This window comes from Zalophus californianus, chromosome 6 (genome assembly GCF_009762305.2).
Source record: "Zalophus californianus isolate mZalCal1 chromosome 6, mZalCal1.pri.v2, whole genome shotgun sequence".
In the NCBI taxonomy this organism is placed as follows: Eukaryota; Metazoa; Chordata; class Mammalia; order Carnivora; family Otariidae; genus Zalophus; species Zalophus californianus.
The window spans coordinates 90,245,270-90,269,170 of NC_045600.1; the positions used below are offsets into that span (position 1 = coordinate 90,245,270).

Sequence of the window (23,901 nt, forward strand, 5' to 3'; positions counted from 1 at the left end):
AAAATAAATAAAACTATATCTCAAATGCCATTTGTTTAAATACTAAAGATTTTTTTCAATAATTTGGCATAGCCTTTGTCTTTCCCCAGATAGCCTCCACACCAAACTCACAATATTTTTCTATACAAAAAAAAGTATATTTAGGAAAATAAATCTAATAAAAACTCATATAAACATATAAAAATAACATGGTATACAATTATTACTGGCAATAATGCAGTACTTATGTACATAATCTTATGTACTTCTACATAACACATGGAAAAATTTAGTCAGCCATATAAATAAAAAATAACAACCCAAATCAGGATGAATTTTAAGTGTGGTGGGATTGGCCATACCCTCCCATCTTACTTTTCGGCTCTTTTCCCTTGGGTTAAATTAATTCTGAAATTACATGAAGAATAGTGCACTCTGAAATTTTATTCGTTCAAGTGATTACCTGGGGTTTGGGACACAAGCAAACCCACCACCTGAGTCACCCTCATCTTACATTTTATTCCCTTTGGGGTAAAAATAATACAGACTGTGAGAGATGCTCAAGTTTCACATCTCAGTGATTTTAGATCAGACTTTCTTCCATATGTTATTACATTATTCTCAAAAATGAACTCTTCTCCCAAGAACCACTTCCAGACAATATTTACTGACAGGTAAATTGCCCAAGAAAGGCTTTCTACTGGTTAAGCTACCAGGACAACCTCTCAAGTTCAGACCAGCTCCCAGAACACTCACTCTTTTCAGTATGGATTTACTCTAGGGCAACAAGAACAGTATGTATAAATACTCTACAAATAAAGGACTAGTATTGTGAGAATTGAGAAAGTACTAACCAATCCTATAAGAGAAAGAATTTCCAAAATTAAGCCTTCAGGACATCTTCACAGATTAAAAATCATTGGCTTTTAAGTTTTACTCATAAACACCTACTGTAAGCATGATGAACCACAAAATATCAGTTACAAAAAATAACCAGCCTTACTCGTTTAGAACAGTTGCTCATGTGAAATCATCCTAACCTGTTCCTTAAGTGCAGTAACTGTAGCATCCAATTTCCTTTGTAAGGACAACACTTGCTCTTCATGCTTCTTCGTGAGGCCCATCACAATGCTCTCATGCTGCTCTCTAGCACGCTGAAGTGATTCTGAATGACGGAGGCCCAGCAGCTGCTGCTTCAGGCTCTCCAGAGCCATTTCAGTTGTCCTGGACTTCTTAATCATCTAGTAGATACACACAGCATAGCCATGTTTACAGTATTTTGACTCTGTGCTCTCTTTATGGACTGTAATGCTAAAAATCAACCATCCTTTAAGAAGAATATAGACAAGGAAAGGGTCTCCCTATGGTGGCTTTAGTTCCTTAAGACTTCCCTAGCTGGGACCCATCAGGCCCACAGTTGCTGGAAACATCCACTGAGAAAAAGACTCTGTAGTTACCTGAGGAGAGTAATGGAGGACTTTGCTCGGCATGACAGCGATGTGGGTACCAGACAAGGAATCTGCTGTTAAAATAGTGGTCCCAGTGCTGCTGGCATTGCTCTGTGAGCCAAGTGTGGGGGGCAATCCAATTGCTGGGTCACAGAAAAATGACAACTGTTTCTTGACAGACTGATAAAAACTGTCAACGATCACTTGTTACAACAAAGTTTTGAAAACTGTACCTATACAGTTGTTGAAAAATAATGGTGTACTAGGCTAAATAATGGTTCCCAAAAGAGGTCCATGTCCTAAACCCTAAACCCTATGAATATGTTATGTTACATGGCAAGGGAAAAAGTAAGGCTGTAGACCAAATTAAAACTGCTAATCAGATGACCTTAAAATAAAAACAATTATCCTGGATTATCTGGGTGGGCCCAGTGTATCCAGAAAGGTCCTTAAATGAGGAAAATTGAGGCAGGAAAGTCAGAACCAGTGACTGCTGGCTCTGAAGATGAAAATGGGCCACAAATCAAGGAATGCCACTGGCCTCCAGGAGCTGGAAAAGGCAAGAAAATGGATTCTCCCCTAGAGCCTCCAAAAAGCAACAAAGCCCTGTTGACACCTTGATTTTTACCCAGTGAGACCCATGTCAGACTTCTATGCATTGTTTCAAGCCATTAAGTTTATGCTAATGATAGAAAATCAGTACACTTGGTGATTCTGTTGTTGCTTTTATTTATGTTTTCATTTATGGCTTATTTTTTATACTTGCAATGTCTAACTTATAAAAAGATCTAAAAGTTGTAACATTTTACTACATAAAAGCAATTCAACTTTTTATAAGAACTATCAATTTTCAAAAAGTTAAAAATGCTAATAGTCTCTTACACACAAAAATTAAAATTTCATAATGAGGCTTATTCTTCATTTCTATTCCAGAGATTGACTATTTATTCGAATGCTGTTTAAAGTGCTTATGACAGGGCGCCTGGGTGGCTCAGCTGGTTAGGCGACTGCCTTCGGCTCAGGTCATGATCCTGGAGTCCCGGGATCGAGTCCCGTATCGGGCTCCCTGCTCAGCAGGGAGTCTGCTTCTCCCTCTGACCCTCTCCCCTCTCATGCTCTCTATCTCATTCTCTCTCTCAAATAAATAAATAAAAATCTTAAAAAAAAAATAAAGTGCTTATGACATTTATTCATTTGCTCAATAAATAATGTGACTACTTTAGGCAGAACTTAGGCAGGGTTCTAAGCACTTAAGGACACGATGACAAGACAGGCAAGGTCCAAACTCTTACTATTTTCTAATGAGAAGAGATAAACAGTAACAAGTAAACAAATGAGATCATTTCAGACAGTTTTAAAATAGAGTAACAGGCTATGGCATGATGAAGGACAGTAGGAATATGGAACTATGGGCTACTCTAGATATAAGGTGGCTTGTTTTAGCTGACACCTGAAGGATAAGGAACCAGATATGAGACAGCATTGTTTAAATTCTTTCATGAAACCATCCTCAGAACTAGGCACATCTCATCCAAAACCAAACTCAGATTTTATAGTCACTTTCAATTTTTTTTATTATGTTGTGTTAATCAACATACATTACACCATTAGTTTTTGATGTAGTGTTCCATGATTCATTGTTTGCGTATAACACCCAGTGCTCCATTCAATACATGCCCTCTTTAATACCCATCACCAGGCTTGTCACTTTCAATTTTAACCACCCTCTTTCCCCACCTCCAAAATGGCATCACTCTCATGAGTCACCCCCCCCACCAAGCTTGGCTACCAATGACTTGTGACCATTTCCAACAATTAAATGGCTATCTATCTCATTAATCAAAGAATGTGCCACCACTTTTGTCTTCTTTTTAAGATTTTATTTTCAAGTAACCTCTACACCCAACATGGGGCTCGAACCCACAACCCCCAGATCAAGAGTCACACGTTCCACCAACTGAGCCAGCCAGGCTTCCCTGTGCCACCACTTTAAAGGCAAGTCTACTGGGGTCAGGAAATTTAGGTGCTGCTGTTTTGTCAATAACTGGCTTTGTAACCTTGGGCAAGTAATTTTGACCTCTCCAAAACTTAACTCATCGATAAAATGGTAAACACGATGCCTCATGCCTCACTAATCAAAATCCCAACAAGATTTTTTACAAACATAAAAAGTTGATATGCAAAATCTAGAAAGAAAATGTGAGAAAGAGCTACAGATTTTTTTAAGAATACTAACCATAGCCCTTGTTTACCACATTTCAAAACACACCATAAAACTATAGTCGTGATAGTATCAGAGCGGAAAAGAGAAATACATAAGACAAAATATGTACAGGTTACATCAGTTTCACCAACAACATTCACTCAACATATACTGACCACCTATTATGTGCTGGAAGGCAGGGAAGACTTAGGAAAAGGAAACCCACGAGCAGGGGGTGTTAACCAATTAGCAGTGTTCTGTGGGAAGGACCTTCCAGAGAGAAGAGACGGTGTATACAAGTACATAAAAATAACACACACACTATTGAGTTTGAGGAGAATAAGGGAAGAGGTAGGCAAGGATCACATGGCCATTCCCATGCCATACTTGATCCCACAAAGTGAAGTGGGGTCAGGCTTTAAGCAAGGGAAAAACAATCAGTATTTTAGAAAGACTGGCCATAAGAGAGAATTTGGAGAAGGAGTTAAAGACTAGAGACTAGGGGCGCCTGGGTGGCTCAGTGAGTTAAGCGTCCAACTCTCAATTTCAGCTCAGGTCATGATCTCAGGGTCATGAAATGAAGCCCAGCGTTGGGCTCCATGCTGGGCATGGAGCCTGCTTAAGATTATCTCTCCTTCTCCCTCCCCACCCACCCGCCCCCACCCCAGCCAAAAAAAAAAGACTAGAGACTAGTTAAGACACTTGTACAGTAAACAGTAAAATCCTGAATCAGGGACACACAGACAGAAATGCGGAGACTCAACAGAAGGTAGCAGCTGACTGGATGGAAGGGAACAGAGGAGCTGAGGTCTCCTGCAGACTTTTATCTGGTGTACAGATGCCTGGGCAGATGCGAGCACCATCCCTCCAAAGTAAGGGAAACAAAAGCAGGCTTATGGTGGAAGAAGATATAAACTGCAAGTTCTGCTAAATTTAGTCCTACATTACCAAAAGTTAAGTAAACTTTTCACTGTAATAAATACCTTTTACCATAAATAATCATGATAATACTTACCTGTTCTTCGTTCACTTTTAGTGCTTGTATTTGGGTCTCCAGTACTTTTATTTGTGCTTCAAGCTGTATCTCTCTTTCTTTTCCATTCTGAAAGAGTTTCTGTGATTCTCGGAGGCTGAGGGTCAAACCATCCTTTTCATCTACAACATTAAAAATGTTTATATAAATAGTAAGTTACTGTTATAGGGACCCCAATTTTCACAATTTCTTATCAAATATCAGATCTGTATCATATAAATGTTCAGTTCAATTCAGATAGTAAACTTCAGTTGATTTAGGGAAAACCAGGAAAGTTCCAAAAAAAGAATGCCTGAGTGGCACCAAAAAACTGAGAAAACCAGAACCACTTCCCTCAAAAATCTTACTGTATACTTTTGAGAACCACAAGATTTCCTAACAATGATTTTAGCATTTGTTTACTTGAGAAGCTACATAGATGTGACAAGTCCCTGCTAATCAAAGAAGGAATCTGAGGACTATTTGCTTTCACTGCATATATGCAATGAACTTTTAAATTCACCTAATCTTAAATTCTTTCCACATACTTTACCGTAACAGTTTACAAGTTCTTCTCTCAAAATAAATTTTATAAACATTACAGAAAGAGACCTTTTCACTATCAATTAAGTTTGAAACAAGCTAGAGTTCAGTCACAAAATTATTCTACAAATGAAAAGTTCACCACTGACCAAAACTACAGAAAGCATGAAGAGTAAGCAATTATAACTTGAAACTATGTTTCCTCTATGTGCTTCTCCCAGTAATGGCTCTATTTTTCTTCTTGACACACCCGAAGGAGTTCAGGATCACTAACTTACTTGGATTAAAACCCTACATTAATTTGTAGGCTTAGAAATGTACTGCAAGCTAAACACAAGTCTCTCGGGAATTGGAATACTTCAGCCAAGGTAAACTACATAAGGAATCAATAATTTATTAGGACAGAATGCTATCAGCATAGTTAAATAATGTTCACTGATAGAAGAGAAAGAGGGAGAAAATGAGGACCTCGAAATAGAATGTTCTGGTGAGAAGTAATCCAAGGCAAGGTGTCAAAAGTCCTGGGTTTTTGTTTCATTCTGACGGACCCATTATGAGCCCTCTGACCAAGTGCATCCACTCTCTAAGTTTCATATTTAAAATGAGCTGTTAGAAACAAGATAGCTAGCTTTAGTATACCTCATAAATGACAGCACCCAACAGGTATCATCTTACCTTTGATTATTAGAAGCTGGTGATTCAGATATCTAATTTGATGCTCACTTTCATTTAACTTTTCAACTAAATTGTCTAGTTGTCTCTCTTTTGCTTTGTTAAGAACCTGAAGTTGGATAATCTGCATATTTTCTGCAGAATCTGCATTAAAATTAAAGATAATTTATTAGATAAAAGCATACCCAAATGTAAATTTGTGGATACAACTCATTAGTATCATGAAATCAATTCAATGGATTGTGACTAGCATTTTAAAAAAAAAATAAGACAGAATATATCAGAGTGCATCATAAATAATGATTATTTCGTGAAACATTTGTTTTAGTTATACATACTTATTTACATAGATCCTCATCACAATGTAAAAAAGGTACTTCTTACTGTGGTCACTGCCAGAAAAGTTTAAGAAGTCACTGGTCTAGAGTATAACCCTGAGTCACTACCATTTTGGCTAAAGAAAAAGCATATACCAATTACAATGGAACAGTTCTATGCTCTAAGTTCTATGCTCTCATAAAATTGGGGGAAAAAAGTACATCAGCTTCTATAAAGCCATTTTTAAAGAAAATTTCTAGAAATTCTTCTCAAAATATTTTAAACAGGAGCGGGAATTACATCATATTCATGTTCATGCTAGCACATAACTGCCGCATTAATAAATCAATGAATAAATTAATAAAGAATTTTGAGGTCTCCTTTCAGAAACGATTGAAGTCATTTTAGGGACCACTTAAAAATGACTGGGGGGGGAAAGAGAAAAAGTGATGTGGAGGAGATGCGCAATAACTAGAAGCTATTTCACATGCCAGAGAGCATGACAATAAAAGTTAAATGTAGGAATCGCTGATTCAGGTCAGTCAGACCATAAATTATGGCTTTTGGTTTCGGGTGTTTCATCTCCTCCAAACTCTCTAGTAACACTTTTCTCATTCTCATGTTTATACCTGTACTATGTAAAGGGAATTTTTTTTGGCAAATGCTACATGACGAAACCTGAGATAACTCTAGTTTAAATACTGAGTATTAAGTACTTTATATCAGTTGCCTAATTATTACACTAAAAGTCTAAAAATTAAAAGAAAAACTTAAGATGATAATGGCTGGTTTACTAAATTACATTTCTATGTAGTAATGAAAAATCTAAGATTGAAGAGAAAACTCGAATTTCATTTTCCAAATTAGACTTCAGTAAGAAAAACATATTATCTAAAGAAAAGTCTTAACCAACTAGAACTGAAATACACAATTAAGAAGAACTTCTATTAATGTTTTATTATGGTAAGTTTCAAATATATAAGGTAGAGAAAAGAGTGCAATGAACCCAATGAACCCATCACCCAGATTCAGTAACTACAAACTCATGGCCAGTCTTGCTTTATTTATATCTCCACCTAACATTACCCCCAACAACACATTATTTAAAATAAATCCAAGACTTCATATCAGTTTATTCATAAATACTTCAGGATCTCTAATAATAATGGAACTTAAAAAAATCAACCACAATCCCATTATCATACTTTAAGAAGAAAATAATATTTGAGAATGTCCAGTGTTCAAAACTCTGCAATTCTGTTATTAAGAAATAAATATAAACTTGATACATACTTTCATTAGCTCCTAAAAATTGTTGTTGCAGGCTTTCAAATGTGTCACTTCCTGCTATCTCCTGGGCTGGTGAGTCATTATTCTGGGCAGAAGCCTGATAAGGTTTATATGTCACTTTATATGGTTCCAAAGCTTGACAACTGGGACCTTGCGATGTAACATATTGCTATCAAAAGATGATAAATGAAATTGACAATCAGGATTTGGCCTTTTCTTTGAAAATAATCTGAATTAGACACCTCAATTTTGTCAGGAAATTTAATTGTGGTACAATTGCAAACTTTATACATACATCTTTGCTTAAAAATACCACTTACAGTCATTTAACACTGTTAATTAAAAGTCTATAAAATATAATTTTATGTATCTTAATTGTACTTCTGAGCATATAATGGGGCCAACTCCATAAATAACACTCAAGAATTCAAATAAGAATGTATATAAATATTTAAGAATGATTTAGGTGATGCCAACATCTTGGGAACATAAAAAAGTACATATTCAATAACAAGAACATGCCTCGTATATAATAAATATTCAGTAACACTTGTGGATTAATATTCCATAGAGATAGAAGAGAAAATGACCACCTTAAAAGGATCAAAAAGTCATCCCGTCATTGGGTGACACAGAATAGCTGTTGGCAAAAAAAGAAAAGCTATTGGCAAAATCAATGTCACTCCGAAAGTCTAAGAAGCAGCCACCTATATCCTAAGGTCTTAGCTCATTAATAAACCTTCGGGGGCAGGGGGGGGGGCAAAAAAATCTGTTTCTTTCCTTAACATTCATCCTGTCTACTGCTGTATCATCTCAAAATAGATAACAGCTTTGAAGTATTCAACCTAAAATTTGTTATAAAGGTGGTGAGCTAGAAAATCAAGGTAACTAAATGGTATCATCTACATAGATTTACCACTTTAAAACTATACCAAGATACCCGAACATAGCTTCTCATTGAAGCATGGTGAAGTGGTAGAAGCCAAAAGCAGCAGTAAGTGAGGATGGTTATCTTTGGCAAACTTAACTTTTACCATTTAACTCTTTCTGGAAAGTCTCTATTTTAAAATTCTAACTTAAGATCATGATTTCATTAGATTGTAAACAGAAAACAGCATGACTAATTCAGCACGAGCCTGAACACTCCTAGGGATTTTTGTACTTAAAATAAAGCTTACCATTGCACTTACATACATTTTTTAAATATACACATACACATACAAACAAATGGGTGCACACATACAAACTCCTGAAAGTCCAGTTCTTTTAATACCTGGAAATGATTCCTTTGAGGATCTGAAAATTTAATTACATTGGTTGGTTGACTATTAAATTCCTGCTTCTGACCATTGATATATGGCCTAAAGTTTTCAGGAAGGTGATATAAATCTGTCTGTTCATAATTACTTGGAGGACTATAACCACTTCCACCTTCATCTTCACCTTCTTTGGGATGGCAGCCAGGACGCTGGTCATCATTTTTACTTTGACTGTCTTCCCAGCCGTTGCCACTTTTCTCTCCAATATATACATCCCGAATCTCATTATAGTCCTAGTAGATAACAAGAGTAAAACAAAGGCACTAAGATCTATTCCCACCCTCGCCAAAGTCATTATCCACTCGATACTTACATTTACACTTTGAGATTTAGGGAGCACTTGATGCTCACGCCAATTCATCTCCAATTGCTCAGAGCGATGTAGTCTTGGGAAAAATCAATACTTTAGATTTAGAGCCCACCACTTATTTGGATACAGATATCACAAAGAACCCCAAGATTTTAACGTCTTCCCTCTCTAACCTTCACCTAAAATTCTAAGAATTAGTCTACAATTTTACAACCGTGTCCATTATTGCCTACAGAGAGTCAAAAGAAAGAGCCTTATAGAATTGCAACATATGAGTGCAAGTGATTTTAGGTCCTTACTCTCCCTCTGTGCCATCCTCGCTGCAGTCGGAATAGCGGAGCTCAGGGGAGGACAGGTCATCATCCAGCATATCGTGCGGCAGGTCGGTGAGTAACTGCTGCAACTGAGACAGGAAAGTCAGCATCAATATCACACTGACGGAAACACGAGATGCCAAACCAAAGTTGCCTTGCAACAAGTGACTTCGACTTGAGAAGTCAAAGACGTTCCTAACTTCTCCATTTAATAAATGTTTGAAATTCCACACAAATTATGTTCAGGGGAATGCATAATATCAGGATTTATACTAGAAGGCTTTTTTTCTACACGGCTTAGATTTAAATACACTTAACATTACAACAGATTTAAATACACTTAACATTACAACAACATACACTTAACATTAAATACAACAACATTACAACATTGAACCTTCTTTAAGGAAACACAGCAAGTCATGATAATGGTACAATCACCGTATTATGTTATCATGGGGCAGACTTGGGTCTCAGAACCCTGTTCCACCAGTAATCAGACCTTGGGGACTTGACAATCACACATCCCCCTGGGAATCTGAGTAGCTGGCTCTACCTCGCCCAGGTGGTGAGAACAGTAGTACCACCAGCAGCAGGTGGCCCAGAAGCTCTTAAAAGCTTTAATAAGGTGACAGAAACCCCTTGGAGAATGACTAATTAGCAGACTGCCATCTAATTCCAATGATGAAAAGATACATGATACTCGGCTCTGGTAACACAGCTGAGTAAAAAGGGAGCTTTAAGACTCAGTTTTCTACAGAGCTACAGTGCACTCTCAAAAGCATAACTCCAAACCTGACATAAAAGCATTTGATTTCACTATCCAATTTTTTTCTAGATAAGTCACATCTTTAAGCATTCTACCTATAAAAACTAGATAAATTCATTTATTGTTTCAAGATAAACAGTGATTAAGAGATGAATGGTCTAATTTGTTGAATTTCAACATCTGTAAATGTCTTTCCTCAATTCCCAATATATTGTCTTAAAATTTATAGCAATCAGAATATTCAAATATTATATTATTAAACAGAAGAGGGCTGCTTATGACTTCTCTTTAAAATTAAGCATCAGTTAAATTAACAAGTTGACTGAGTCCTCTGCAGTGCATAAATGACCCCATAAAATTATGCAATGAGTGAATTTTATTTTTTTTTAATTTTTTTTTTTAAAGATTGTATTTACTTATTTGGCAGAGAGAGAGCGCGAGCACAAGCAGGAGGAGCGGCAGGCAGAGGGAGAAGCAGGCTCCCTGCTGAGCAGGAGCCCTAATGTGGGACTTGATCCCAGGACCCTGGGATCATAAGCTGAGCCGAAGGCAGATGCTTAACCAACTGAGCCACCCAGGCATCCCGCAGTAAGTGAAAGATATTACTCTGTAAGACCATGGGGAAAAAATGAGATGCTCCTTGATCTACGGCTTAGTCTATGGCAAGTTGTTTTTACCCATTTTAGAAAAAATGAAATGTAGCTATAAAACATATCTGAGTATTACATTTACAATCAAAAACCTCCTGAAAGAAAATACATATGTGAAAAGTTAAATGAAAATATTATGGGGGCACATGGGTGGCTCAGTCAGTTAAAGGCCCCACTCTTGATTAGAGCTCAGGTCTTGATCTAAGGGTCATGAGTTCAAGCCCTGTGTTGGGCTCCACACTGGGCATGGAGCCCACTTTAAAAAAAAAATTATTATAAGAAAGGTCTCAAAGGAATGCTCCAACTGTTAACTGGGTTTTGAAGAAGTCAAATTTGGGAATGGAAATGGGGTATGTGAAGAGGGGAGGGGGATACTTCCTTGATCCCACATATATTTCTAATATTCACTGTATTTTTTTTTTAAAGTTTTCTCAATCCATTGTTCTTTGAAAATGAAACAAGAAAAATATATTCTATTCCAATGAGAAGTTAACTTCATCTCAAAATTTATTTGATATTAATATTAATAACCAAGACCTTGATTTATTGGTCACCTGCTCATGCTGAGTAATTGAAAAACCATTCTGAGAATTAGCCGTATCAGAGCTGACCCAAAGATATAAAGAATAAGAAACACAAAAGAATCACTAAAAGTTAAACACATCAACATATTAGTATACTACACGTATGCCTCAAGTGAGAGGTAAGGTAGCAAAGTGATTTGAGAAAGACCCAAAATTCACTAAGTAAAAAACATATATGAGGTCTTTTAAAAGTAGTCCAACCTGCTTTGTCTATAATTATGCATCACTCCTTTAAGGAAAAAGATTACTCCCACATCCTACACAGAGAAAAATAACAACAAAATAAATCTCTTATACTTACATCAAGTAAGGACTCCTGTACAGAAAGAATATTTTCTTCTAAACCTTCAGTGAGATTCAAGTACATAGCCTTATAATTAAGGGGAACCTTGACAGGGACATCTGAAAAGTACATTTTTTCCTCTCACCTAGAAAAAGCTATATGATAACTAAGCAGTTCTTGCAGCTTTCTCTGTGACACCACAAAATTAACAAAATTGGCATCCACAGAGGAAAATTAATTTGAGCATAAGCAATAAGTTCATCAAAATGCTTCCAGATCCACAGGTGAACTGATCAACTGGCACAGTCATCCCTATAGTATTTAGTTTCTTATAAAATATTTAACATATATGCTAACACTTAGAAAGCATTTCATTTACCTTCAAAAAAATTTCTCCATGAAGTGGTTTGGCATAGCTGGGCCATATTCCTTGTCTCCCATAACTCTCAGGACAGAGGGAAGCTAAATGAAGTGAGTCCTCCTAATAAGGCCATTCAGGAACAAAATCCCACCCCCAAGGCTTCCAGTCCCAGGATCAAAGTGTGCCCTTCTCATATACACTGTCAAATAGTTTTTGCTTTCGGTCATTGAACCTTGTGCCATAAAACACAGAATTATCAGATCAACTTAGCATGTTACCAAGTAGAGAATTTTATAAACTATAAATTTTCCTTGTTAAAGATCCACCTAGCTACCAAACAGATTCAAGGGCAAAGAGAACAATTTTTATAAATGACGACATTTAATTCCACTCATTACTTTCCCAAATTCAACAGACTGCTTTTTGGTCACAAATACAATCTTTTCAGTGGGATGTTATTGTGTGTCAACTGAGTTTAATAATTAAACAGATACCCTCCTTAGAAAAAAGATCATTTGCCATTGCTAAGGCTTCTACTGAAATGCATTCTAAATAAACCATTTCATAAACTCCTCTACCTTTACTCAAAGAACTTCAGCAGCAAAACACTTTGCAATAACCCCTGCAGAACATCCAAAATGCCTATGTTTAGAGGGAATGTAAAACAGAGAACAGTGTGTAAACCTTTTGTTAGGGTTTTCTTTTTTAATTTTTTTTTATTAACATATAATGTATTATTTGTTTCAGGGGTACAGGTCTGTGATTCATCAGTCTCACACAATTCACAGCTCTCACCATAACACATACGCTCCCCAATGTCCATCACCCAGCCACCCCATCCCTCCCACCCCCCTCCACTCCAGCAACCCTCCATTTGTTTTCTGAGAGTAAGAGTCTCTTATGGTTTGTCTCCCTCTCTGGTTTCATCTTGTTTCATTTTTCCCTCCCTTCCCCTAAGATCCTCTGCCTTCTTTCTCAAAATCCTCTTATCAGTGAGATCATATGATACTTGTCTTTCTCTGATTGACTTATTTCACTTAGCATAATACCCTCTAGTTCCATCCACGTCGTTGCAAATGGCAAGATTTCATTTTTTGATGGCTGCATAATATTCCATTGTGTGTTTATCCATTCATCTGTTGAAGGACATCTTGGCTCTTTCCATAGTTTGGCTATTGTGGACATTGCTGCTATAAACATTGGGGTGCATGTGCCTCTTCAGATCACTACATTTGTATTGTATCTTTGGGGTAAATACCCAGTAGTGCAATTGCTGGGTCATAGGGTAGCTCTGTTTTCAACTTTCTGAGGAACCTCCATACTGTTTTCCAGAGTGGCTGCACTAGCTTGCCTTCCCACCAACAGTGTAGGAGGGTTCCTTGTTAGGGTTTTCAACTTAAATTAACTAAACAGACTGTCTTCAGAGACTATGATCTTCAATATTCATGAAAGCAAGAGTTCTCAGATTACAAACCATACATCTTCCTGGAGAAAAGCAGCAAATGGAGTAGCCAACATTCATATGGATCTTGAACAGGTTACCTCATAAGTATACTGAAAAGATTCTGATATTTTAAAATACAAATTATTAAATAATGCTTTCATGGGTATACACTAAACAGAATCTTCATTCTAACCTAAGAGCCAAGTTAAAAACCTCCTTGAAAAGGCTCAGTATGGGAACGATAAAGGGCCAAATAACTTGGCAGGCAGAGTTTTAGTTCATGAATTATATTACATGCAGAATTTTTTTTTTTAAATCCATTCCATTAGTTAAACTAAATTTTAGGTTAGTGGGGAAGACTGCGTCTAGATTGCCACATACCTGAAAAAGAAATACGGCAGCATCTGTTAGACAACTATCAGCTGCCCCACAAATGACACAGAACTTTAGGCCTGGAAGGAACACTGGAGCTCCTCCAAGGCAAATCTCTCCTTCTAAAAGGGCCAGAGAAGGTGACTGGCATACCCAGGAAAGAGAGTTACAGCCCCAGAGCCAGCAGCAGAACCTGAATCTCTCCATTCTCACTCCAGTTTTCTTCTACATGACATTTCGTTAGTCACTGGAAGACACTTATTTCTACCTCTTTGTGTACAACCAAGCTACAGTCAGCCAGAGTAATGTTTTTGTTCCCATCGTGACAGTCCCTGAAAAACACCTGTATGTTATGAGAAACATTCAAACGTACAATCCAGATAAAGTATAACAAATTGCTAAAGAAGAACATCAAGCATATGAATACTTAACCATTTGTTTCTTTTTCTCCAGTGATGACAAGGAAGTGCCACTAAATAAGTCAAATAATATAAAATGTAAACAAATACTAGCTTCATAACTCCCTCTAGTGGGGACAAAATGTCAAAATCTTTATATAATTACATCAAACAAGGCAATTAAAAAGTAGAAGAAAGGCTGTGCAATAGAAACCCTACCTCTTTAAAACACAGGATTTCAAGCTCAAATGAACTTTACTATTCTATTAGAGAAGCACCGATATTAAATCCAAACAGACTCAAATCAGCATGGCCAGGTGTGAGCTTCTCTCTGCCATCTGTTACTTAAACCACCTACCTTTCTCCTCAAGATCATTTTCCAGGCTTCATATCGATCATTACTAAGTGAACCCTCATCAGCAAGTGTTATCTTGACAGCACAGATTACTAGTACTTCTGCTCCAAAGTGCATACGTGCATACATAGAAGCAAGCCTTAATCACAGAGCTGTTTCTGGGGACACGGCAGAAAAGTACATGTATACTCCAGCAAAGTGGAAGATCCCAAATGACAGTCTACCTTAAGCTGTGGGTTCACCAATAACTTTGGAGCTTGTAACCACTTCTATCCCAACAGTAACAACTGTATGTCTGTAATATCACACAACGAAATCACAAAGCACGCTGACTTAAGTGAAAAGTATTTTGAAAAATCACATTGTTAGGTTATGAACGAGTTAATAAAAGAACTTTCAAATTCCTCTTCTCTGGGCCAGCTTTCCAAGTAAAATTTTGCCTAGAATACTTTGGATGAGGTCTACTTAGCAGCAAAGACAACTACAGCCATAATTGTCAAATGGCACAGCAAGAAAGTAGTACGCCCCAGTAAGTGGTGAGAAACAGGAGTGAGATGAGTACTAACTGATGTGACAGGATATCTCCATGGTATCATCCCCCTCACTCATCTGCACCCTAATCTGCCGTTTACTGTGTAGAAGAATACTAACTGATGTGACAGCATGTCTCCGTGGTATCATCACCCTCACTCAACTGCACCCTAATGGTATCATCCCCCTCACTCATCTGCACCCTAATCTGCCGTTTACTGTGTAGAAGAATACTAACTGATGTGACAGCATGTCTCCGTGGTATCATCACCCTCACTCAACTGCACCCTAATGGTATCATCCCCCTCACTCATCTGCACCCTAATCTGCCGTTTACTGTGTAGAAGAATACTAACTGATGTGACCGCATGTCTCCGTGGTATCATCACCCTCACTCAACTGCACCCTAATGGTATCATCCCCCTCACTCATCTGCACCCTAATCTGCCCTGTTTACTGTGTAGAAGAATACTAACTGACATGACAGCATGTCTCCATGGTATCATCACCCTCACTCATCTACACCCTAATCTGCCCTGTTTACTGTGTAGAAGATAGAGTTTTGAGTGAAACACTGAGTGAGGATGTGGGTTATACACTTCTCTGCTATGTGTTGGCCCACAGTGCCCAAACCTTTACCAGTATACCATTTAGAACTGAGGGAATTTAGAAATGATTGTAGTGCCTGACTTTTCTGCAAAACTCTTGGAGATTTTTTCAAAATATGGGTCTAATCATGTGGTTTCAGATTCCACTGGTCTAAATGTCCTCTGAATATTGAATTGCTTTACTAAATGAAGTGACTATTTCCTTTTCTGAAGATTAAATGTGCTTTATTCTCTCAATCTTCAATGCAAACAATGGAGGGAATAGAAATGGAAAAGGCAAGATCATATTTATAGAGCTGCTATTGGGATGGCATGAAGTTGGAACTTGACTGTGGCTTATTCACTGACTTGGGGGCAAATGTGGACAAAATCCCAACTGAACCCAAAGCACCAAAATTAAACTCAGCAACTGGACATTCATACCAGAAGGTCAAAATCAGGATTATTCTACCACTTAGAGAGAGAGGATCTCAAAAATTCTTAGCAGTGTAGACTATGAGTCAGATATGGCCTGCTTGGCCCTGTAATACATCCTCAGGAATACAGACATTCCTCCTACATAAGTGAATTGAATACCAAGTGATTCACTAAGTAGAGAAAGCAATATGCGTTAGCCCACTACTAACACTTATAACGCAGCTGTCAATCCCAAAACTACCAACCAGGGAGCAGGAAAAGACCACTCTTTTCTTTAACCACCCAAGGCTGTGAAATGTTCTGCTATGGTAGGGTCAGACAGCCTGAGGAGGTTGAAATGGCCTCTGGATCTGCAAACAAACTTAGGTTTGATTAGCCAATTTATCATTTTAACTTGCAGTGACAAAATATACATAAGCTGAATTTTATGAATAATCCTGAATTTTGTTGGTGAAAATCTGAAACCCTCTAGCCTCTGATCTCACTTCTTCCCTTGAAGCAATTAAAAAAGAAAAAAAAGGCAAAAACATTTTTTATTAACACAAAACATAATCATCATGTCAGAGTCAAGTTGGCTATACATTCTTTTCTCCCACTCTGCTAGAAACACTCATTCTTAGGTATTTCACTTCTTAAGAGCTCCTTTTCCTCTGGAAATTCCTTATCCCAGCTTATAGCCTATCAAGAAGTGATCCCTAGGGCTATTTTCTATATACCTAGAATTAATTGCCTCTTTAACTAATGTCCCCCTTAAAACTTTCACCACACAATATACCTCTAATTAGTTCCCTCTAATACCTTAACCATCTCTAATATCTTTTCCAATGAAAAATCACCTGTCAGATTATTTTTTCTTCTTCTTTAAAGTCTACTATAATAATGACTTAAACTGAACCCCTCAGGAATGCCAGTAGCTAAATTCCAGCAAACTATCCAAAGCCATCAGGGTCACGAAGACCTCATGCTGTGAGTTCACAAAGTAACAAAAAATCCTCACGCCAACAATTGCCGTGAAGGACCCCTGTTCAAAATCCGGAAACCCTGGTCAGGGTCACAGACACCCATGCCCTCAGCGACCTGGCAGAGAACTGACAAGAGCGAAGCGGCAAGTCTACGTGAGTAAGTCCACATCGGTGTGAGAGGACTGTGGACAGCTGGGAAGGGACAGCCACTGCTCAGATCCAGCCTGCCTGCTGCCATGCGCACATGTGGCCAGGGCTTAGGACATTTCAAGACAAGCCAGAGTCTGGCTTGTTACATGAAATTTTCCAATCTTTAAATACAGATTGAACTCTTAAAAACACTGCACAACCAAACAAGACAAAACGTCTATGGACAAAAATCCACCGAGCTGCCAGTTTTCTACCTCTACCCGAACTCTACTTCCAGCTACATGGGCAACTGACACTATTCCTTGCTTCCTGTTGATAATAATAGTCCACAGTAACGATTAAAAAGGATTGTTTCATACATTAGAAAGTGGATTGGGGGCGCCTGGGTGGCTCAGTTGTTAGGCGTCTGCCTTCGGCTCGGGTCATGATCCCAGGGTCCTGGGATCGAGCCCCGCATCGAGCCCCGCATCGGGCTCCCTGCTTGGCGGGAGGCCTGCCTCTCCCTCTCTACTCTCCCTGCTTGTGTTCCTTCTCTCACTGTCTCTCGCTCTCTGTCAAATAAATAAATAAAATAAAAAAAAAAAAAAAAAAAAAAAAAAAAAAAAAAGAAAGTGGATTGTATCAAGCATAGTCTCAGTACAAAAGAAGCCTATCATCATAGGCAATCAAGAAACTCAAACTAAAAACAACTCTAATAAGTTGACTTTCACCAAGTGCTACTACTACTATTGCCCCCATTTACTGAACATGACTCCGTGCCAGGAATCCCGTTAAACTCATCTATGTATCTACAATATAATCTTCTCCTCTTATTCCTTTTCCCCTTGTCTATTCACCACACAGCAGATGGTAAGATCTTTAAAAACATGATCAGATATCACTTCCCTGCTTAAAATCCTCCGCTGACTTCCCATTGCTCCTGGAATAAAATACCAACATCTTACCATGACACAAAATGATTTGGCCCTAGCCCACCTCTTCACGCTGTCTCCACACTCACCCCTTGGTTACACAATCCCCACACCACAGCCTTCTGGCTGGTCTGCAGATATACAGGGTCTGTTCCCAACTTGTGTGTTTTATACTTGTTGCATGTCTTGGCCTAGAATATTCTTCCTCAGGCTTCTGCATGGCTGTTCCTTCTCATGAGTCAAGTCTCAGTTCAGGCATTTCCTCCTCCAAAAGGCGTTCCCTCAACCAGTGCCCTCCCAGTTGCTTTAATTTCACTCTATTTTGTTTCCTTAGCACTTACCAGTCCTAAATTATTACCCACTTGAATTCTTTTGTTCATCTGTTTACTTGCTTATTGCCTGCCTCCACAAGGATGTAAGCTACCTGAAGCAAAGAACCTTGCTGGACTGGTTCACGGCAAAGTTCCAGGCAACTAGAAACTAGGTCTCTGCCTCCAAAGCCAACCACTACCTCCTAAATGAAAAGATCTTAAAGAATCGAACCATTTACTGTGTTTTAATCTTGTTTCAAAAAAGGGAGCATTCTACTCAACCACATTTTACAAGTTCAAATACCGATCAGGTTTTAGGAGGCGACAAAAAAATTATAAATTCCTTCAAAATGACTCAAGATGTTATCTTTTTGATCAGGAACTAAAACTTTTAAGATTGGGTTTAGAGTCTTTTCTCTGAGAAACTTACCTCTTTCTCCCTTTCATAGTCTTCTTTGTCATACTCTTCGTCTTCATTTTGTGTCTGCAGTGCCACACTGCCAAAATCTAATGACATGGTGTTCCTGTGGAAAGAGAAAGACACTTGGCTTCTAAATATCGCATAAAATCTCCCCAGACCAAACTACACAAGAGATGCCCTCCCCGCCCCTCCCCCCACACAAAGACAACAGCAGTCAGGGAAAAGATATATGTAACTCATGCACGACAAATGGTTAGTATTCCAAATATAAAGACTATGCTTACAAATTAATTGTGATTCACAGAAAATAGCTGTATGACAGTAACTCATAGAAAAGGAAAATGCAGGGCACCTGGGTGGCTCAGCCAGTTAAGTGTCTGCCTTGGGTTCTCTGGGCAACCTGCTCAGTAAGGAGCCTGTTTCTTCTCCCTCTCCCCCCACCTCAACCCCACATGCTCTCTTGCTAGCTCTCTCTCTCTCTCTCAAATAAATAAATAATAAATAAATAAAATAAATATGCAAAAAGCTAATAAATCTGTGACTAGACATTTCTCATGGTCTGGAACATAGAACTTAAAACAGCAAGATTTTTTGTTCACACACAAAAAATAAAATGATAAACTAGAAATATGCCAAAACAAAAATTTTAAGAATATGCTCGGAGTTACTAATTTGGTTTATTAGATATGGCAAAGGTAGTATCCTCCACAATTTGCTTCATCCTTTGAGTATCACAAATCCAAATGTCATGTTTTACAAAGACAGCCACTAAATGCCAAGTTAATGATCGCCACCCAAAAAACTTTATGATCTGGTAAACTCTGTATAGCACACAACAAAAATATCAGTGTGAAGTATCCCGCTCCTTAGCTTGATAAAATCAGGCCCTAACAAAAAGTACTCAGGAAAAACAAGTGAAGAGTGCGAAGCTGTACCATGTAGTTCCAATTCCAGAAGCATCAGCAGAAGCTCTCTGCAGAATGGTTCCTGCTGTGGCAGAGGCGGCAGCAGCAGCAGGAGGTGGGTTTTCAGGTACTTACAGTCAAAAGCCTGCTGATGATTTGAATTATATGTAGGAATCGATGCTACACCAGAGACTATCCAGAATTTCAAAGTTCCAAACAATCCCGACAAAAAAGTAGGCAGGCGTCATCAATTACCCAGCCTAATACTGCCTTCGTTCACTCCTCTCTTCTGCATGCCAGAGAAATGCACTTTGATGTGAGCCTGAGCCACAACTCATTCACTGCACTTTTCAGGCTCTAAAATGTCATTAAATTGTAAGTGAATTAAGAAGCATAGGCCCAGGCATCCAAATTTTACCGATAAAGAACTTAGCTCCCTCGTGTTAACAGTTGAGAACTAGGATGACAAACTTTTATGTAAGCCAATAGCTCTACAAGCAAAAGATATTCCACTTCATCAGACCTAATGCGCCTTTGGTTGTATGACACCATTCCATCTGTACCACTAAGAAAAGATGTGGCCAATTAAATTATGACACATCATTAATTTTAAACCGCAGCCTGACTTTGTAGATATTAAAATTTGAAAAGAAATGAGCACTTTCGAATAGATGAAATATGGTGTTACAGACTAGCACAAATATGAATTTTAATGCTGAAAATCCCCAAACATCAAGTTTTTGTTTGTTTTTCAAGGACTGAATTATGCTTCTTGTCCAAACTGTAATCTGCAGCCCACTTCTTTATCCTTCCCTCTCTGGTTCCTACACCCAGCCCATCCCTTTCAACTCATCGACTCAAACCCCTTCCATCAACATAAACTCTTCCAGCTTCTGTTTCTTAGACCAGACTTGCTCCTTTCTATTCTTGTGCCAGAGCTAAAAGGAGGAAGGGAAATGTGCACTTTTTCACTAAGAGGGAAAATACATAAGTTTAGGGAATCTAAACCTCATCTCCATCCAACAGCTACAAGAACCTTCTTGTACACCTGCATAAGTTAGAGACCTGACTGAAAAGAGCCTATAATATAGCTGAAATGGTAAGGGGGAAAAACACTCACACAAGCTCATGTCTCTAGGGTTTTTTCATTACTGCAAGTGAATATCAAGTCTATAGAATTCAACAGATAATGAAAATACTAGCCCATTTAAGTCCTGGCTCCTTAAAAGAAATTAAATTAAGTTGGACCTTAAGGACATCCCTGAATTCTCCGGGCAGAAATCACCTTTCCTGCTTCTGGTATTTACAGTATTCTCCACCTCTTCCTGTATTTTATAGCTAAAGCCAGAATATGATTTGCGTTAATTTCTCCTATATTAGGTAAAAGAAAGAAGAGGGTTTTTTTTTCAATCCTTCATTAACATGCCATCAATTCCTGTTGAATATTGAAAAAGAACATCAAGATTTACAACAGCCTATTGCTAAATACAGCTATTTTAAATAAAGAGCTACTTTTTTCTCAGAGAATAGTGAATTCTGCAAGGTATTTTCATTTTTAAATGAAGAGAAGGTAAAAGACCAAAGCGTAACTCTTCTGAATGGCTTTTTAATCCAAACTATGTCATTAAAGAAATTTGCAAATATCTGAAAAGACCAAAATCTCTCTAGACTGGGGAAGAAAAGATACAAATAAGTTTTCCTTCTCAAAAGTGCAAACTACTGGAGACCTTAAGAAACTATTTTGGCAGAAAGAGAAATCTGATAAACACACTGTGGATAATTAGTATTTTAACTAAAATTTAAAATAAAAGCCAAAGCTTTTCCTCAACTCATTAATCACTACTAATTACCACTGTTATCCGAGACTTTACTATAATACTCAGAATAAAAGAGACTGCTTTAGAAGAAAAAATAGAATAGAAAGACAGTAAGCCCGGTAGCCATAAAGGAAAAACTTGACAGAAACTTAACCACAAAAAATAAAATCTTTATATGGCTAAAGACATCATTAACAAGTCAAATATTACATATAAAAAAATACACTAACAAAGTCAAAAGATAAAATAATAATGTATCATAAGAAAAATATTTGCAAAACACATGACAAAGTCCCAATATACAACTTTCAAAACGAAATGAGAAAAAGACAACCCAATTTTAAATGGGCAACAGACATGACAATTCATTTAAAAAAATAAATATTAAATGTTCAATTAACATAAAAGATGTGTAAGTTCATGAAGAATTCAGTGTCATTTAAACATTGAAATGATTTTCAACTACTAAATTAAAAAAAAAGTTAATAACACCTAGTGGTGGCTATTTTGTAGGAAAGAGATATCCTCATGAATTGCTGGTGAAACATATGAACTGCAAAAACCATCCTAAAAACTACCATACGAATATATTGAAAAATAACACTTGTCCTAGTAAAAGTACCTTTGAATAAATTTGGTGATACTATACTAACAGGAGAAATAATGACATATTTCTATATTTACTGATGGATCACTAAACAATCAAGATGCAGAATAAGTGTACTGTATGCTTTTTTTAAAAAATAGTTAATACTTTCTTCCCAGCTAACTTTTTCTGAACCTATTAATAAGACTATGTTCTTTTTTGTTGTTGTTTGTTTTTTAACACTCAGATCAGAAGAGTTCAGTCTCAATACTCATTTTGTAGTTACTGGTTATGTTTTCTTTGCCCTCCTTGCAATGAGAGGGAAAAACCAATGAGTGTTTAGTTGGACAAAACATCAAAAACCAAAAGCACTGTTTTTGTCTCATCCAAAAACCTGTAAGTTCTCTGAAGACAGAATTAAAATGCAGGTCCCCCACGTTTTGCACAAGGCAGGCACACAATAAGTTATTTGTTGAATGAATATGATACATTCATGCCGCCCTCTAAGATTCATTATTTCAATAAAATTTTCCTCGGCATCTACTGTGTGCCAGTTCATATCCTAGATGTATCTAAGACATGATACCAGCCATGGGGAGCTTACAGTCCCTTAGAGAAACAATGATATAAATTATTAGTTACCATGATACATTGTAATAAGTTCTGTAATAGAGGAAAGTATAAAGCACAAATTAACTTTGACTAAGAAGAAAGGGCAGCTGAGGGAAGTTTCACAGAAAAGACTTTCGGTTAGAAAGGACACAATATTGCTGAAGTGGTTAAGAATAAGGGCACTCATTCAGACAACCTGGGCTCAATTCTAGCTCTCCTATCAGCTGTGCAAGCTTGAAGACACTGCTTCCATTTTCTCATTAATAAAATGGGGGTAAAAATAGTACCTACCTCAAAGATTGGTTATGAAGATTCACAAGATAATGAACATAAAGTGCTTAGCACTATGTACCAATCAATACATTTTGTTTTGTTACCTATGAATAGGAGTCTGCAGCTACAAAAGAGGCAAACAAAGAGCATTCAGGACATCTAAGAAAAGTGAATATGCTGCCTGTGGGAAACCTTACTTCAACTAATACAACCTCTTCTGGGATGAAAATGCTACCTCCTTCAAGATGCCCTCCCAATCCTGTTGCCCTAGGAAGGAGGGGAGGATTTTGCATTTTCAGACTGTTTCTTGGACTTTTCTTAAGGCTTCAATTTCAGCCTCTCACTTAGTGGAATACATTTACGTATCTAGGGAGCGTATATAAATTGCCATGCACTGTGAAGGATATGGTGAAATTCAGCTTAAATCAGACTCAAGTTCATGACCCTAAGATAAAAAAGGTTAAGTGCCACAAAGGGGGATAGTTTATAAATGCCCTAGGAAATTCTACTTACTTGTTTACATGCTAGCTTTCCTTCTAGAATGAAAATAGCCAGAACACACTAGCCTGTTTTAGACTTGCAATACCTGGCTTAAGAGGCCTGGTCCTTTATTCAACAATTATTTACCATGCACTCAAGATTACAAAGCTTAACAGGACTTGGTAGAGAAAAAGAGTATAGACATTTAAACAAATGATAACGACTATCTGTGATCAGTGCTAATGACAGCAGCTTGGACAAATCGATTCAAGGTCCCTGAAGAATGCAGCAAG

The 23,901-nt window shown here is 37.6% G+C and overlaps 1 protein-coding gene across 1 annotated transcript in view; it reads right to left on the minus strand.

Moving 5' to 3' along the window:
• Positions 1-23,901, minus strand: part of CEP152 (centrosomal protein 152) — a 95,412-nt gene that overhangs the window by 70,831 nt on the left and 680 nt on the right. Inside the window, 8 exon segments of the mRNA XM_035728269.1 lie at positions 1,020-1,220; positions 4,646-4,785; positions 5,861-6,001; positions 7,469-7,634; positions 8,739-9,017; positions 9,098-9,170; positions 9,394-9,497; positions 18,945-19,038. Coding sequence (XP_035584162.1) covers positions 1,020-1,220; positions 4,646-4,785; positions 5,861-6,001; positions 7,469-7,634; positions 8,739-9,017; positions 9,098-9,170; positions 9,394-9,497; positions 18,945-19,031 — 1,191 coding nt within the window. The 5' untranslated portion in view covers positions 19,032-19,038.